The 18,991-nt window shown below is 33.7% G+C and overlaps 1 protein-coding gene across 2 annotated transcripts; it reads left to right on the top strand.

Moving 5' to 3' along the window:
• The first annotated feature begins 1,139 nt into the window (after positions 1-1,139).
• Positions 1,140-18,867, top strand: LOC125588907 (WRKY transcription factor 55-like). Of its 2 annotated transcripts, XM_048760851.1 has the most exons (3): positions 3,842-5,409; positions 6,633-6,764; positions 16,604-18,867. In XM_048760851.1, the coding sequence occupies exons 1-3, from the start codon at positions 5,054-5,056 to the stop codon at positions 16,932-16,934; spliced, it is 819 nt and encodes a 272-aa protein (XP_048616808.1). In that variant the 5' UTR covers positions 3,842-5,053; the 3' UTR covers positions 16,935-18,867. The 2 variants fall into 2 exon arrangements, 1 of the variants encoding a protein (XP_048616808.1); XR_007325102.1 differs by lacking the exon at positions 16,604-18,867 and having other exon boundaries at positions 1,140-5,409; positions 6,491-9,418.
• The last annotated feature ends 124 nt before the right edge of the window (positions 18,868-18,991 follow it).

Genomic DNA, 18,991 nt, shown 5'->3' on the forward strand with positions numbered 1-18,991 from the left:
CTGAATCTCATAATAAGATTCAGCAGACACGTTGTCTTCTGGCAAATACTCTTTAAACAACTCCGCCCATGCATCCATGCAATTCTCAGGTAAATTATGATTCTTTTTAATATTCATCATCCTAGCTGCTAGAAACAATTTAGAGAGACCTTCTCTACAACCAGTGTAGATTGGTTGATTTGCAGCATCTAGCATTTCATAAACCTTTTTGCATCCAAATTAGGTTCTTCTACATTTCCAGTTCCATCAGCAATTGTTGTAGTTGTTTCTAAAAATGCATCACTAATCATATCTTGAACCCTATCATGATCTACCATCTGCTCATGATCTTGATGATAATTATATTCATTATGCAAATGATTCGGTTCTTCACTATGATGACCATCCTCAAAATTATTATTACTACTACTAGCTTCATTTCCCCCATAACCCTCTCCATGTTGATACCAAATGTAGTATTGTGGTGTAAATCCTCTGTTTACTAAATGCTTCCATACAGTTTCACTACGTGCAAATTTTGAATTCTTGCATTTCCGACAGGGGCAGAACATCTTACCGCTTTCCTGTGTGATCGGTGTACAGCCCGCCTGGTGCATGAATGTCTCTAGCCCGCTCAGAAATGCGTTCGTCACCCTCCCGTCGGAATCTTTGTGCAAATACATCCAACTCCGTAACTCGTATATACTACCGCCACCAGCCATTTTTTTCTTAGATTTTTTTTTGAAATCTTTTTTTTTCTGATTTTTTTTCGGATTTTTTTTTTCTCCCGTTTGTGTGTTGTGAGGAAGAGAGTTGTGGGAAATGACATATATATAGAGAAATTTTCGAGTTGGGTAGTTGAAATATAACAACGATTTTACAAGGAATATTTTACATGGATTTTACATGGTTTTAACATATTATTTACAACGACTTTACGACGAAATTAGGTAAGTTAAAGCACATTGAATACACGTTTTCACCTAAATATAACGGTAACATGTTTCGTTGTAATGTCGATGTAATGATTACGACGTATTTCTCTTTCCACGTACATTCGTCGTAAACTTACATGGAGTTTACGACGAAATCTATTCGTCGTAAATTTACATTGCGTTTACGACGAAAGTTGGATTCCTCGTAATTGCGTTGTAAACATCATGTAAATTTACGACGAAATATTTTCGTCGTAAATGTTCGTTGTTATGGACACGTTTTCTTGTAGTGTCTACACAAGACTGGAATACCAAAAAAAAAGTATATAACCATTTCATGAAACACCAAAGGGTTAACACATTAGCACATGATTTTTTTTGTATAGCACATGAAATGCCTTTTATAACACATGAAATTCTAAAATATTCAATTCCAAACCCCAAAAGTTTGAAATATTAGTCTGCACGCGGTTGCACATGTAGCAGTCCTAGCATCAGCAATTTGTTGACTACTACATACCGGTTGTTTTGCTTAAGCAGAGTGTACTGAGATAATCGATCTTATAATAGAGAGAGAAGAAAACCATTGTCTTTCAAAAAGAAACCTATCATCAATCTTTGTCTTTTTACTTATATAATATCTTTTACCAGAATCAAATACAATAAATTAAACAGATACCTTAAAAATTTATGAACTGATTTTATATAGGAAATTAATAACTTAACAGTGTGAGAAAAATAACTTTACAGTAATTCTAAATTTCTTTTTTTTTGTAATTCTTTTATAGATATTTTTGAGTATGTATATCAAATTACACTACCTAAAATAAAATTTTAGGAATTCTCATCATTTATTTGGATAATAAATATCTTAAGTGAATACTTATGATTATAAAAGTTATAATACACAATTTAAATCAATAAATATAATATCTAAAAGAAGAAAAAAAATTAACAATAACACTTATATCATTAACATAAAATATTTAACCTAAAAATGTATGAAAGTGTATTAATAACCGTTGAGAGACATGTTATTATATATTATTAGATAAAACTTTGATACATGACATTTATTTTGGTTAAGATGTTTTTGATTTTATTTGATACATGGCAATAAAGAATGTTAATAGACAAATAATTAGAGATGAAATTTTTAGATAAGGACATAGTAAATTGAATCCTTTAACTTAAACACCAAGACTTTATAATTATGAAATATTTATCTGTAGAAAGTATTATTTTCAATGTATGTCCTGATTGGCCCACTTAGTTGTAGAAACTAGAAAGTATTATTATTTTTCAGAGTAAGTTAAGTCGTCTATAATTTTTACCAACCCGGCGAAACATTTTAAAATTGTGTAAAAATATAACATAACACATTAGTAAGCAGATTCTTACTGTTAGTTTAATTATTTTCACCTTAAACCCAGATAGCCCAGTACGTACTTCAGAAAGTCCAAATTGTTTGTTTTGCATTGTTTTGTATATCATAAATTTTATAATAAGTTTCATAATAGGCAGTGTTTATATATTGAGTCAATATGTCTTTTTATTTTTTTAATACATACGAATTGAAAATTATAATTTATTTTAATTTATTCACTCTGTGCAAGGCGCGGATCATAAAAATTAATAACTGGAGACACTTAGATTTAACAAAAATTATATATATAAATATAGTTCAATTTATAAACTGTCTAAAACCATAATGATTATTTGTGGAGTTGCATTTGTGACCACAAATGTATTTCTATTCTTAAAACCATAATGGAAATTGAAATTTTCATCTTTTTAAAAATATTGACATAATTTACCCGCATGAGCATGTTGCTTGGTTTGTCGTCTGTCATCGACATATTGATAATGACTTATATGGTTTGTTTTATGATTATAATTTTACGTTTTACATTTTCATTAAAAACGAAAATTCACAAAATAAAATAATACATAATAATTAAATATTTACTACATAATTATATTAAATTTCTTCAACCAATATATGAATATTCAAAAAATCTGAATTCTTATATTTTGGTTAAAATATTTTGTGCATTTTCATACATCACATTATATAGTGATACGAATTAGTAAAAAGTAAAAGTAAGAATTTAATTATTTTAAAAATATTTTATATCCATGTGTGAAATTTCAAAATATTTTGGTTAATTTCATTTATATATTTATGAGTCGATCATCACTTTAGTTTTTCTTAAAACTTTCCGAGACAAAAATAAAACAATTAACGAATTATATATATACACCTCTAGAATGATGAACTAAAATAAATATATTGAGCACAACTATCTGAATTTTAGCCTCATTAATTCAAAAAGAAATTGGATTTGGATTAAATTTTTAGCCTAATATATCCACAAAACCATAAAAGAAGTAACATGACCAATATAAATTAATATACCTAAAATCATAGGTCAAATTGAAATGAAAATATATTATTATCTGTAACAATATTTTATATATATATATATATATTGCAGAATGATTCAGAACTTATAAACTATTATCTGTAATAATATTATATTCATTTCTTATAAATATAAATTAGAGAACGAGTCAAACTTATAAGTAAATTAAAATTAAATATTAACCAGTTATTACATGAGTTAGTTCCTTTGAAAATTATAAATGTGCATGATATTCCAAAAGATTATCAGTAACATTCGTTTATGGTACTAGAGTAGATCACAATTTTAGTTGAAATATTCAATTTTTTTCCAAAATAATATATGCTAAACTATATATAGTTTGGAAAATATATTTACAAATCTAAGACACCAAACTATATGGAACAAACAAAATTAATCAAAATTTTACCTAATTTAGAATTAAAAATTTAGGATTTATTTCAAAAATAAATATAATTTAATATACCCAAATAATAACCAAACTGGCTATATATGTTATACCTAAAATTGAATATCTAATTAGAATGACAACATAATATTATTCAAAATAACTTTAATTTATACATAAATTATAACTTGATTTAAAAAAAATTTAAATAAATGAAAAATATAAATAAATTATTATAATTTCTTTACTTTGTATCCGTGCATATGCACGAGAAAATCACCTAGTAAATAAATTTATCAAAGTCTTTTTTTTTTAATTTGGTAAAAAAATGATTTCATCTATTTGTCGGGAATCCAAGCATCGTAAATTATTATTTTTAACGCGGATTGAATCTGAGCGGTAGATCAAATCCGAGCGGCGGATCAAATCCGAGAAAGGCTATTAACACTCCCTTTTATCACTGTGGCAATTCAACGTCAATCATTTACTTTTGCATAAGGTGTAACTTAGATTTATTAGTCTTCCAGCTTCTTGACGCGAGACTTCATTTGTTTCAACATCAATTTTGACCACGCAGTTATTTAAACATTGAAATTCATTTGTTTCAACATCAATTTTGATCGCGCAATTATTTAAACATTGAAATCCGAATCTTTGCCTAGACTTTTATGAACGCGTTTTTAACGTTAAAAGTTTTAAAACGATAGAGTATTTCAACGCAGATAAAAAAGCAGACCGTGACTTTGTTAGTGCGACTGCTCTTCTTTTTCCGCGTTAATAAAAAAAAGATATACTCTCACTGCCTGCACCATCAGTAAACAACTTCTTATCTTATCATACAATCTTATCATACAATCTTATCACATCGATCAACTATATAGAAATCAATTAGAGACGTGTCCAGTTTAGTCTAATCTATATGTTCGCCAATTTGTCAACACACACAAAAACTGAGACTAACTTAAATTTTGTGATTGGAGATTGTATTACTTACTTCGCATTCAAAAATATTTCACAATCTTTGATTTTTCAACAAAAATACATCGGAATCAACATATAATATAAGTTTTGCTTACGTACCCTCACAACCTTTGATTTTTCAACAAAAATATATAGGAATCAACATATAATATAAATTTTGTTTACGTACCCTCTCTAATAATATGTTTATGTCTCTAATGTCTATATATGTAGATGTCTACACAAAAGGATCAGAGACCACAAGCTGAAGCCAAAACCTAATTTAGGTGAACAAAAAAAGTATTACAAATATATATGTCAATAAATATAAAAGAGGCCAAACTACAAAGTTTTATAGTCATACGATGGAGGAGATATTGTCAAAAATCTTCAACGGAATCAATCTGGTTGAGGAGCTCAAATTCAACTTATCAGCACAAGAGTCGCCAGAATCTCTCTCGAGTTCTCTCGGTTCGATCTCCACTCTATTTAGAGACGCCAACGAGCGGCTGGGAATCCTACTTGAGAGGAAGAACGCTTTCGTACCAAATCAGCCTGAACCAAAACCAGTTCAAGTGTCTGGCTTGGACCAGATGATGATGCAGATTGAACCGGGTCTGAAGCAGGACCACAGAGTAAGGGAGAGAGTGATCAGATTAAGGCTTGGACCAGATGATTCCGGTCCTGGTTGCGCTTTCTCGACGCCAAGGCCTCGAAGAAGGTACGTAAAAGATTAAGGCTCCGAGTTCTTATGTCTTGTAGTGGAAGAAACATATAAAGACTTTGAATTATTACCCGGTATGCAGAGTTAATCTTGGACACAGCAAGTAGAATATTTGCCTTAGGCCCTTCAAAATTTTCGAGCTAGTATATATGAACATAGGTTTCTAAATTGTTTAAAAAAATATATTACTAAAATATTTTCTAAACTGTTTAAGACCTTCAAAATCTGAAAAGCGGCTTTGCCGGTACGCAGCAGAGCAGAAAATAACATATATACTTTTTCAAAAAAAACTTTGGTATGGTTGGAATACGATTAATAACATGTAGAATAAGTCTAGTTATATATATATATATATATATATATATATATATATATGCATATATAGTTGTGGACCAGTCGGGTTTCGGCTGTGGTTCAGTCAAGGTTCGGGGTTTATGGATTTCAGTCTCATTCGGATATTATACAGTTTTGCTTGGATTTGGTTTAGGATTTGTAACATTGCTAAAAACAGGTAGAACCCAATATAGTTTCGGGTTCAGATCTTAGTCGGGTTTTTGGTTCCAAACTATTGTTTTGCACTTAGTTAAACCCGAGAACAAAATAAAAATCTAATGAAACAAATATCATAAATAATAAATGAAAAATGAAAAATGTTCTCATCATGATTCTTTTTGGTTTTAGTGTTTTTGACAAGTGAAGTTATAGAGTAAAGACACTGAAATTAGAGAACATAACTCAGAACTATGTGAAATCACATCATATCCGATAATTCCAAAGCGAAAACATAAACTCGACTATAGAGAAGAAGGAGAACTAAATACCAAAATATATTAAACTAAGTATTTGAGTTAATTATTCATATAATAGATGCTTATTTTAGGTACACAATAAAATCTTTGAGTATTTTAGATATTTATTTAGGATTGAATTCGAGTTTGGTACGAGTATTTTGGAATTTTGAAAGTTTTAGATTTTCAGATATATATTGGGTTTGAGTCCAGTTAGGATAAAACCCATAACCCAAAATACCGTAAAATAAATCTCTTTCGATATTTATGTTAGATTCGGTTCAATTCAGATTCATTTTTATCAGGTTGATCGGGTCGGTTCAGATTTTTGGATTCAGTTTATTTGCCTACTCCCTAGTTGTGGACATGTAAATCCCACCCCTAGCTGTGGACATGTAAATATTGAGGTATGTATCATATACATATGTACAGGAAGAAGGATGGAGCCGTGGAAACGGTGTTGGTAGCGGCGGCGAGGATGGTGAACATGGGCACTCCGCCAGACGATAATTATGTTTGGCGTAAATATGGCCAAAAGGAAATTCTCGGTTCTAGATATCCTCGGTAATTATATTCATCAATTTTAAAAATGATTCCTTGTTTGCGTAATAGTATATTAGTTTATTTTATCATTTGGAAGTGGTTTTGTTAAGTCTTGAATCCATATTTACCCATTTAATCACGGTCCAAGATGGAGGGAAACAAGGATATGAGACTATTTTGATAGATAACTGATGGAGTGGAAGCAACAATAACCGGTTCGACCAAGGGGTTATGAAACCATGTTTGGGACCAGCCAGCTCAACCAAGGGATTCTAGGGAATTCTCGTTTGATACATATTTCTTGATTGATGAATCTAATCAAATCAATACAAGGGATAGTGAATATTATTCTCGCAAAAGCCAAAGATTTTTATTAATCAAATCAAAAACCGAATACAACTTTAGGCTTAGATACCTATTTATAATAAATTTTTTAATCAATGAAAATCATAATCTTAATTAAAATAGGAAAACTACTAAAATATATAAAATACAATAAGAAATAATTATCTATGTAAACTTTGCTCGAGAATGGAATTATCTATGCCAGCAGTGATCTTGGTTTATTACATGAGACTAAGAGTTATCTCTTTGAGAACTTTGAAATGAAAGATATGGGTGAGGCATCCTATGAGATAGGAATTGAGATATTCCGTGACAGATCACTAGGAATTTTGGGATTGTCTCAGAAAGCATATATTGATAAAGTTCTTGAGAGATTCGGCATGATGACATGTTCTTCTAGCATTGTTCCTATGCATAAAGGTGACACGCTTAATCTTAAGCAATGTCCGCAGAATGAAATGGAACATAATGAAATGCAAAAATACCCTTATGCATCTCTTGTGGGAAGTTTGATGTATGCACAGGTTTGTACCAGACCTGATATTAGCCACGCAGTTGGCATGCTGGGTAGATTTCAGAGTAACCCAGGACTCGCTCATTGGCAAGCTGCAAAGAAAGTTTTGAGATACTTAAAGGGAACAAGAAACTACATGTTGACATATCGAAAATCAACACATCCACAGATGGTTGGATTTTCGGACTCAGATTATGGTGGATGCAAAGACTCTAGACACTGTACTCTCGGCTATGTGTATCTCCTTGGTGGAGGTGCCATCTCATGGAAAAGCCAGAAGTCAGAGTTGATATACACATCCACTATGGAAGCTGGGTATGTTGCATGTTATGAAGCTTCTATTCAAGGAACATGGTTGCGGAATTGTGTGTCAGTGTTTAGGGCTTTGAGTTTTGTTGACAAGCCTCTCACTCTTTACTGTGACAATCAAGCTGCAATCTTCTTCGCTTAGCATGATAGGATATCTAAGGGAGCCAAGCATATGGGCCTCAAATATTTATCACTGAAGCAAGATGTCAAAAGAGAAAAGTTTGTCATTGAACATATAGGCACTGAACTTATGGTTGCAGACATATTTACAAAAGCTTTACCTCCAAAGACTTTCATGAAGCATGCTGAAAGTATGGGTCTTGAGGATAGCGCCTAATGTTGTGTGTTTACGATTAGCCTATGTATGACAATTATTTGAGCTCTTTTATGACTTTTACATCTTTTATATATTCTGTTTCCAATGTGCACACACATTATTGTTGGTTGGATTTATGATAACAGAATGAGTCTCTCGTTAAAGACATTAAAGGGACCATTACGATACTCCTACTTATGTTTATGGTCTAACTATGAAGGTGGTCAATGCGGTAGTACATGGAAGGGATCATGTTGCAGAATGATGTGCGACTGCCATGACTCTCATTGATTACTAGATTAGTCAAGACACTTATGATGACCAAATGAAAAAATAAAGTTATAGCATATTATGCCGGCCTTATGACTCCATAAAGAAAACATTAGTGGATCTCACTAACGACCAAGTGGGAGACTGTAAGAAATATTTCCTTTCCCTATTATATGGTCTTATAGTTATCCGTTTTCTATTGGAATATTGCAATTCCTTAATATTTATGGTGACCAATGAAATTGGATATAAAAGAATAATTCCTAATTTATCTCTAGCTTGATGGACGGTTGAGATTAATCTAAAGGAAACCCTAAAGAGGAATTAGGTCCTCTCTCCACCTATAAATAAATATCTTTAGACCATCATAAAGATATCCTAAAAGCAACAACTAACGTTATAGGCGAGGCGAGAGAAACCTAAGAGTTCCTAAGAAGAGATTGAGCTGTTCATCTTCCATTCAGGATTCAATCCATCCAGGAAGATCTCTCAGGCAAAATGAATCCAGGTACCTCTATAAACATTCATATGATTATATTATGTGATTAACCTAGATGTTTAAAGATCTTAGGGTTCATGTAAATTTAACTTACATGTGGTATCAGAGCATGGTTATAAACATCTGTTTAATCCATTAAGAATAATAGATCTATGAGCTAGATAAGTGAAACTGATAGATCTGATCATTGTGATTTCTAGATCTTATTAAGGGTTTAATTTTCGTATGTGTGCAAAGTTAGTGCGATCTGAGAAATATATTAAGTCTGTTTGATAAAATCGTGCGAACTCTGTGCATCTGAAATAATTATTTTCCTGTTTAAGAGAATCGTGCATAGTTTGTGCATCTAGGGATTATAATTATCTTTTTAAAAGAATCATGCATAGTTTGTGCATACCCGAATTATAATTTTCGCAATACAAAATCCGTGCAAAAACGGTGTTCTGCGAATTAGGGTTTTTTTTTTTTTTTTTTTTTTTGCAAACCTTTTTCCGTGCAAATTTCTGGATTATGTAAATTAGGGTTTCCAAAGACCTATCCTGTAAATAATGATTCGTGAAGTTTTTTGTGCAAAATTGATAATAATAATTGGTCTGTGTATAATTAGTACAACGTGTTTTGTATATACTGCAGAATCATTTTGCACAGAATTCGTACAAAACCGATTTTGCACATAAAGTTATAAACTTTTCTATTCATAATCCGTATAGAAATAATTTATAAACTAAAACACAATTAGTACAAAACATTATTTCACATAAAGTGTTTATTAGGGTTTAGATATCACCACAGTGACTTTACCTTAATAGTTGCAACTAAAAATCATTATTTAAGCCAAGTTTTTGATCTTCTTATGAATTATTTAGTTACCCACATGTAGACTATAATCATGAGAATTGATTAATTACTTAAGAGCGTATATATTGTGTAAACTAAAGACATCCACAGATGATTTGGTTTGAGTAATTCAATACATCACTCAATAATGGAATGATTGTTATCGTGAAAGCTAAGGATATCCACAGATAGTTTGAATAATTCGGTACATCATTCAATAAAGTTCCATGAATTTGTGACCTTATATGAGATTATGTGATTCCCACAGGAACATTATAATTTCTTGTCATATACATTCAATTTTTTCGTGTTGATTAAGTTATGAAGCCTAATTAATGCTTGTTCTATCTCTAAAATGCAGCAACTTCTTCCGCTAGTTTGTCATCTATGGTCTCTTTTGTCCCCATCCTCATTGGAACCAACTTCTCCGAATGGAAAGAGAAAGTTGAGTTCACATTAGGTGTACTAGATTTGGACTTGGCACTTCGTGAAGAAGAGCCTAGCCAACTCACTAATGATAGTACTAAGGAAGAAAAGGCTTTCCATAAAGCGTGGGAGAAAGCTAACAGATTGAGCATCATGTTCTTAAGGATGACAATAGCTAGCAACATCAAAACTTCCCTTCCAGTTGCAGAGAAAGTTAAGGCTTATCTAGCGGCTATAGAAGAACGGTTTAAGACTGCAGACAAATCCCTTGCTGGAAACTTATGGCAGATCTTACAACCATGAAACATGATGGCACAAGGTCTATGCATGAACATTGCATTGAAATGACCAATCTTGCGGCTAAGCTAAAGGGTTTAGGAATGAGTGTGGATGATTCATTTCTTGTCCAGTTTATCCTAAACTCTTTACCTCCTCAGTATGGACCATTCCAAATCAATTACAACGCCATTGTTGAAAAGTGGACGTCGATTGAATTGGCTAACAAACTGGTCCAAGAGGAATCAAGGCTTGGTCGTGAAGGTATTAAGGTTGCCCACTATGTCCAAGGAGCTGGACCTAAAGCTGGGAAAAGACATCAACCAAGTCATAAAAGAGCACCACCCAGGATGAATGATTCTAATCAAGTCAATGAGAAGAAGGCAAGAAAAGATGACCGATGCAACTTTTGCAAAAAGTCTGGACACTTTCAGAAAGATTCCCCTAAAAGGAAAGAATGGTTTGAAAAGAAAGGTAATCCTATGGGTTCAGTAAGCTTTTTTAAATCTAACTTTGCTCATGTTTCTTCTGATACTTGGTGGATTGATAGTGGTGCTAATGTACATGTAACTAATTCCTTGCAGGGATTCTTTACAACCCAGACCATAAATCCAAGTGAAAACTATATACTTATGGGGAATCGAGACAAAGCGCCAATTGAAGTTATTGGCACTTATCGTCTCATTTTAGATAGTGGATTTTGTTTGGATTTATTTCAGACTCTTTATGTTCCTTCTATTTCCCGTAATTTAGTTTCAGTAAGCAAACTTGATTTGGCTGGTTTTAAGTCTTCTCAAGGAGATGGTCGTTTCAATTTATTTCTGAATAAAATTGGTTCTGAAATATTAGTTAATGGTCTTTACAAATTAAATTTGTCTGATCAAAATTTTGAAACACATCTCACCCTGCAAGATAAACGTAAAACTAAAGCATGTGCGAATGATTCATATTTCTTGTGGCATAAAAGACTAGGACACATTTCTAGTGAAAGAATCAAAAGATTGGTAAAAGATGGAGTCGTACCGAATCTTGATTTTACCAACGGTAAAGAGTGTGTAGATTGCATTAAGGGTAAGCAAACTAAACACACTAAAAGAGGAGCCACAAGAAGTACACAGCTTCTTGAAATCATACATACAGATATTTGTGGACCTTTTGACGTTCCAACTTTTGGAGGTGAAAAGTACTTCATTACTTTTATCGATGATTATTCACATTATTGTTATCTCTATCTATTGCATGCAAAGTCTCAATCTGTGGATGTTGTGCAAGTATTCATTACTGAAGTTGAGAGACAATCAGATAGAAAGGTGAAAATCATTAGGTCAGATAGAGGTGGTGAATTTTATGGCAGATATGATGAAACATGACAACATCCTGGACCATTTGCCAAACTCCTCCAGAAATTAGGAATCGTTGCTCAATACACAACGCCTGGTTCTCCATGGCAGAATGGTGTAGCTGAAAGGCGTAATCGTACTTATATGGAAATGGTTAGATCCATGATGAGTCATGCTAATTTACCTATATCCTTGTGGATGGATGCATTACGAACTGCAGTCTATATCTTGAACCGAGTTCCTAGCAAGGCAGTTCCAAAGACTCCTTTTGAACTGTAGAAAGGCTGGAAACCTAGTCTGTCACACCTCCAAGTTTGGGGATGTCCAGCTGAAGCAAGAATATATAATCCACATGAAAAGAAATTAGATTTCAGAACAGTCAGTGGTTTCTTTATTGGTTACCCTGAGAAGTCTAAAGGATATAGATTTTACTGTCCAACCCATACTACGAGAATAGTAGAAACCGGTAATGCCAGATTTTATGAGAATGGTGAGATTAGTGGGAGTGATAAATTCAAGATGTGATCATTCAAGAAATTAGGGTAAATATCCCTTTACCCTTAGTTCCAAATGTTGGGAATCCTCCTGTTGTAGAACCGTTGCACAACGAGGAAAACCAGTTGAATGATCCACCAGGCCTTAATGAAAATATCGCCAATAATGAACATGAAGCACACGAGGAACCAACATTAAGAAGATCAACTCGTGAGAGAAGATCAGCTATTTCTGATGACTATGTGCTTTATCCAATAGAATCTGGAGAATGGGATTTAAAAGATCCGGTTTCTTATTCACAAGCCATGAAAGATGTTAATTATGATCAATGGATCGAGGCCAGTAAAGACGAAATAGACTCAATGGTTAAGAATGAAGTTTGGGATGTTGTTCCATTGCCTGAAGGACACAAAGCAATTGGGTGCAAATGGATCTATAAATCCAAGCTCGATTGTCATGGCAATGTTAAACGACGTAGATCCAGACTTGTAGCCAAAGGGTATAATCAGAAAGAAGGCACTGATTATGGTGAGAATTTTCACCCGTGTCTAGAAAAGACTCTCTTAGAATTATAATGGTATATGTAGCTGAATATGATCTTGAGTTACATCAAATGGATGTGAAAACCGTCTTTCTTAATGGAGACTTAGAAGAAGAAGTCTATATGCGTCAACCCGAAGGTTTCATAATCGAAGGTCATGAAGATATGGTCTGCAAATTGAAGAAATCAATATATGGACTTAAACAATCTTCGAGGCAATGGTACTTAAATTTTGATGAAACCATTACAAAATTTGGTTTAAAAAAAACATTGTGGATCCATGTATATACCTCAAGATCAGTGGGAGTAAGTTCATATTTTTGGTTCTGTATGTTGATGACATATTATTAGCCAGCAGTGATGTTGATTTATTACATGAGACTAAGAGTTATCTCTCTGAGAACTTTGAAATGAAAGATATGGGTGAGGCATCCTATGTGATAGGAATTGAGATATTCCGTGACAGATCACTAGGAATTTTGGGATTGTCTCAGAAAGCATATATTGATAAAGTTCTTGAGAGATTTGGCATGATGACATGTTCTTCTAGCATTGTTCCTATGCATAAAGGTGACACGCTTAATCTTAAGCAATGTCCGCATAATGAAATAGAACGTAATGAAATGCAAAAATACCCTTATGCATCTCTTGTGGGAAGTTTGATGTATGCACAGGTTTGTACCAGACTTGATATTAGCCACGCAGTTGGCATGCTGGGTAGATTTCAGAGTAACCCAGGACTCGCTCATTGGCAAGCTGAAAAGAAAGTTTTGAGATACTTAAAGGGAACAAGAAACTACATGTTGACATATCAAAAATCAACACATCCACAGATGGTTGGATTTTCAGACTCAGATTTTTGTGGATGCAAAGACTCTAGACACTGTACTCTCGGCTATGTGTATCTCCTTGGTGGAGGTGCCATCTCATGGAAAAGCCAAAAGTCGGAGTTGATAAACACATCCACTATGGAAGCTGAGTATGTTGCATGTTATGAAGCTTCTATTCAAGGAACATGGTTGCGGAATTTTGTGTCAGAGTTTGGGGCTTTGAGTTTTGTTGACAAGCCTCTCACTCTTTACTGTGACAATCAAGCTGCAATCTTCTTCGCTAAGCATGATAGGATATTTAAGGGAGCCAAGCATATGGACCTCAAATATCTATCACTGAAGCAAGATGTCAAAAGAGAAAAGTTTGTCATTGAACATATAGGCACTGAACTTATGGTTGCAGACATATTTACAAAAGATTTACCTCCAAAGACTTTCATGAGGCATGATGAAAGTATGGGTCTTGAGGATAGCGCCTAATGTTGTTTGTTTATGATTAGCCTATGTATGACAATTATTTGAGCTCTTTTATGACTTTTACATCTTTTATATATTCTGTTTCCAATGTGCACACACATTATTGTTGGTTGGATTTATGATAACAGAATGAGTCTCTCGTTAAAGACATTAAAGGGACCATTACTATACTCCTACATATGTTTATGGTCTAACTATGAAGGTGGTCAATGCGGTAGTACATGGAAGGGATCATGTTGCAGAATGATGTGTGACCGTCATGACTCTCATTGATTACTAGATTAGTCAAGATACTTATGATGACCAAATGAAAAAATAAAGTTATAGCATATTATGCCGGCCTTATGATTCCATAAAGAAAACATTAGTGGATCTCACTAACGACCAAGTGGGAGACTGTAAGGAATATTTTTTTTTCCTATTATATGGTCTTATAGTTATCCGTTTTCTATTGGAATATTGCTATTCCTTAATATTTTTGGTGACCAATGAAATTGGATATAAAGGAGTAATTCCTAATTTATCTCTAGCTTGATGGACGGTTGGGATTAATCTAAAGGAAACCCTAAAGAGGAATTAGGTCCTCTCTCCACCGATAAATACATATCTTTAGACCATCATAAAGATATCCTAAAAGCAACAACTAACGTTATAGGCGAGGCGAGAGAAACCTAAGAGTTCCTAAGAAGAGATTGAGCTGTTCATATTAGGTATTAAGGATCTTATTGATTTTAATACAGTCATGCTTGGAAAGCAACTATGGAGGCTGATTGAGAAGCCAAATACTCTTTTTTCAAGAGTCTTCAAAGGACGATATTACAGGAATACTTCACCCCTGGAACCGATTCGCTCTTATTCCCCGTCATATGGCTGGAGGAGTATTATTTCTGCTAGATCTCTGGTTTGTAAAGGACTAATTAAAAGGGTGGGAACAGGTTCGTCTATCTCTGTATGGAATGATCCTTGGATTCCAGCCACTCGCCCGAGACCAGCAAACAAAAATCTTCACAACATTTATCCGGACCTCACAATGGATTCCCTCATTAATTCGGAATCTCGTTCATGGAATTTACAGGCAATCAGGACTCTAGTGGATCGTAAGGATGCAAAAATTATTGAAAGTATTCCATTAAGTAGGAATCATATTGAGGATAGGAATGGATGGCATTTTACTAACAATGGGAAATATTCGGTCCAATCAGGTTATCAGGTGCAACGAGTCTATCCTGATAGGAAAAAACCACCAGATTTTTATGGCCCCACAGTGGATTTACTAAAAGCTTTCTGTTGGAAAGTGCGGTGTCCCCCGAAGATAAAACATTTCTTATGGCAACTTCTTTCAGGATGTATATCGGTAATGAAAAATCTAAAGGCAAGAGGGATACAAGGAGATATATGTTGTGCTCGATGCGGAGATCCGGAAGAATCAATAAACCATGTATTTTTTTTAATGTCCCCCAGCACGTCAAGTGTGGGCATTATCCAAGATTCTGTCACCTCCTAATATCTTTCCCATCAGCTCATTATTTGCTAATATGGATCATCTTTTTTGGAGAGTTCAGCCAAAGATGATCAATTTGCATGGATTTTATGGTATATTTGGAAAGCTCGGAATAACAAAGTTTTTAGCAATATGGATATTGGTCCGAGGGAAACACTTAAATTAGCTGAATTGGAATCATCACTTTTGACAGAAGCACAAGTGGGAAATGACCCAACGAGAGGGCTTTCGGTACAAACCAGTCCTCCCCTAGCGACACCAGGTCGATGGTACTTCCTAGATGGCTCATGGAAAGATAAGGACTTATTTTCAGGGAAAGGCTGATATAGTACTTTACCGGGGTTTGATGGTCTATTAGGGGCAAGAAATATAAGGACATGTCTTTCACCCCTTCATTCGGAGGTAGAAGCATTGATTTGGACAATGGAATGTATGAAGAATTTAAGACAATTTCAGGTAACATTTGCAACAGATTATTCTCAATTGGTGAAAATGGTTTCGGAACCAGAAGAATGATCAGCATATGAAAGCTATCTGGAAGATATCAAGCTTTTAAAAGAAAGTTTCCTCAACGCAGACATCGTTCATGTAACTCGGACGGCGAACCTTCGGGCGGATAGCTTAGCACGTAGTGCTAGGAAACAACCGTCCTTTGTCGTTCACATGGATGCAGAATTACCGATCTGGTTTACAGAATCAACATGAATGAATCTGTAAATACTTTGCTGTTAAAAAAAAGAAGTGAATAATAAATATATTTGGATAATTTTCAAATATCTTGCTGCATCATTAACTAACAGAATAGTACAATTTGTAGTTAGTGAACGGACATTTCAATTGTTTTTGATTTTATATGCTGAACCAAAATTTAACCAAAATTCCAGGTCGTACTATAGGTGCAACCACCAGAAAGTATACAAGTGTCCGGCTAAGAAACAAGTGCAACGACTCGACGAAGATCCTTACATGCTCCGTGTCACTTACCGTAGTTCACACACGTGTCAATTCTCTACTACATCCTCATTCTCATCAACAGCCACCACCCCAGTTAATTACGGTCCGAACGTGCATAACATGGCAGACCTTATGTTCGAAAACACGGACTCTGTTATTCCTTTCTGCGAACCCAACTTTAACAACGACAGTTTAGTCCCTGGAGCAGCCAGCTATGAGGATTCGTGGAAATCAACATGGCAGAGCTACGACATGTCCTGACTATGTAGTTTCTCAGCCAGCCAGAAGTTCAAAGTTAATTTATAATTTGAGATGGTTTAAAGTTTATTTCTTAATTTCAATTATGTTTTGCGAGTAATTAGGCTTATGCATTTTATAAATTAGCTACCGAGTAATCATCTTATGCATGTTCAATTGATTGAATAATAAAATAAGATAAAAGAAAAACGAACCATATGTATAGAAAAATCTTTAACTTGTTCTAACATAGTGCTTTTAACTTGTCGTCCAGTTTTCTGTCGAGATAGCTATGGTTATCTTCAGATCATCATGTCCTCACCATATCAATCATAGATGGCAGGACCAATAATTTCTTTGTAAATAATTACTTCACTTTCCACGAACAAATTCTCCATCCAGAATCGAGTTTTGATTAAGAAACCAAAACACTTAGCTCTGATACCAACTGGTGCAGATGCGGAAACCGTAACCAGATAGGGTGTGATATCGATTGTTTAGTCTAAGAATACCCAAAAGAAAACACACTCTTAAGATCGTTGAGAACTCGCAAGTTCTACCGAAAAGAAGAAGAAGGAAATCAATCTCTTTAATAATAATTCAATAATAATCTACGTACAAAGATCCCATGACTCTTCTTATATAGAGTTTAAGAAGATAAAACCAAATCCTAATTGATAAAGACTAATAATCTCAATATATAGTTATCTAATAAATAAATAAAAGAACTAAAGACCTATAATCTACGCTGCATCAGTTTGCTTGTGTTCCGGAGCCGTTGCATGTCGCCTCCGTAGAAGCCGAGTGGAGCCACTTTCGAGTGAGGTTTCGTGTGAGCACCCTAAGCTATTCCCTTGAGGTCTTTGTTTATCAAGGATTCAAGTAGCGATTTAAGTGGGACAAAATGTTGTCTTTTGTTCTGTGTTTCTATTAGCTCCAAGTTCACCAGTCATGGCATATTTTGAGTTAATTTCTAATGTTTTCTAGGGACTTCTAAAAACATTTTTGCAGTATCTAGAAGCAAAATGGCTTTCTAAGCAGAAACTGATTCAGTTCATATTGTAACCATACCTTCATTTCATGGAATGATATTTACAATTTAGCAGAAAATATAATGCTTTTAGTGTCTCGTGTTTCACATGATATGAACATGTATCAAATGTTCTACAAAACACATGTATCATTAATTAACTCGTCCGACCAAATTTGATGGCATCCTAGCGTGGGAAATATCGCCTTAACTCATTAATATAAGCAAGTGATAATTAAGAAATTAAGATATTAAACATTTTCATGTTTTGCAAAGAAGAATACATTTTGATGTCCTTAACAAGTTCTTACAGTTGAAAAGACGCTATTAAGAAAAGAGCAAACGATCGATTACGAAGAAACTACCTTTTTTTTGTTTTTGCAATTGAACTATACTTTGTTTTTTTCCCTTAGTATTAACCTCATGTTATAGCTACTTTCATTTCCTACTAATCTTTAGCTCCTCAACTTATTTCCTCTTTGTTCTACAGTCACATCTTCATTTACAATAGGTAAACTATAGATAAAAGTAAACATGCATTTCTCCAGTTTACTGGGTTTTTAACAATCAAACATCATAATTGAAGCAGTAAATCTCATAAATTTACATAAGTATACACGTGTGTATATATATATATTTATCATAACAAGCAAATATATTAATTGATGCACTAATTAGAGGGTAATATTGGTAGACTGATATCGAGAGCCAAAAACAGATTATCCAACAACAAAGCATGTTAGCCCTCACCAAACTGCTACACACTGCAAACAATTGTTTTATTTTATAGCTTCATTCATAAAATAATGTCGTAAGATACTTAGACATTTTCATGTTAAAAACAAAAAAAAAATTCAATATACTTTTCAACATTTTTTTTTCATTTGAGAAGACACTATCTATTAATAATAGCAATCTCAATTAATTTCAAAGCTTGTAAATTCCTATTTAGTTGAAAGGTTGTGTTTTCATCCTTAAAGTTGCATTTTTTTTAACAACAATCAACAATCTATCTATATATAATAGCAAACCCACAATTTGTGTCCGGTGA

Source organism: Brassica napus, chromosome C6, assembly GCF_020379485.1.
Source record: "Brassica napus cultivar Da-Ae chromosome C6, Da-Ae, whole genome shotgun sequence".
Taxonomy (NCBI): domain Eukaryota; kingdom Viridiplantae; phylum Streptophyta; class Magnoliopsida; order Brassicales; family Brassicaceae; genus Brassica; species Brassica napus.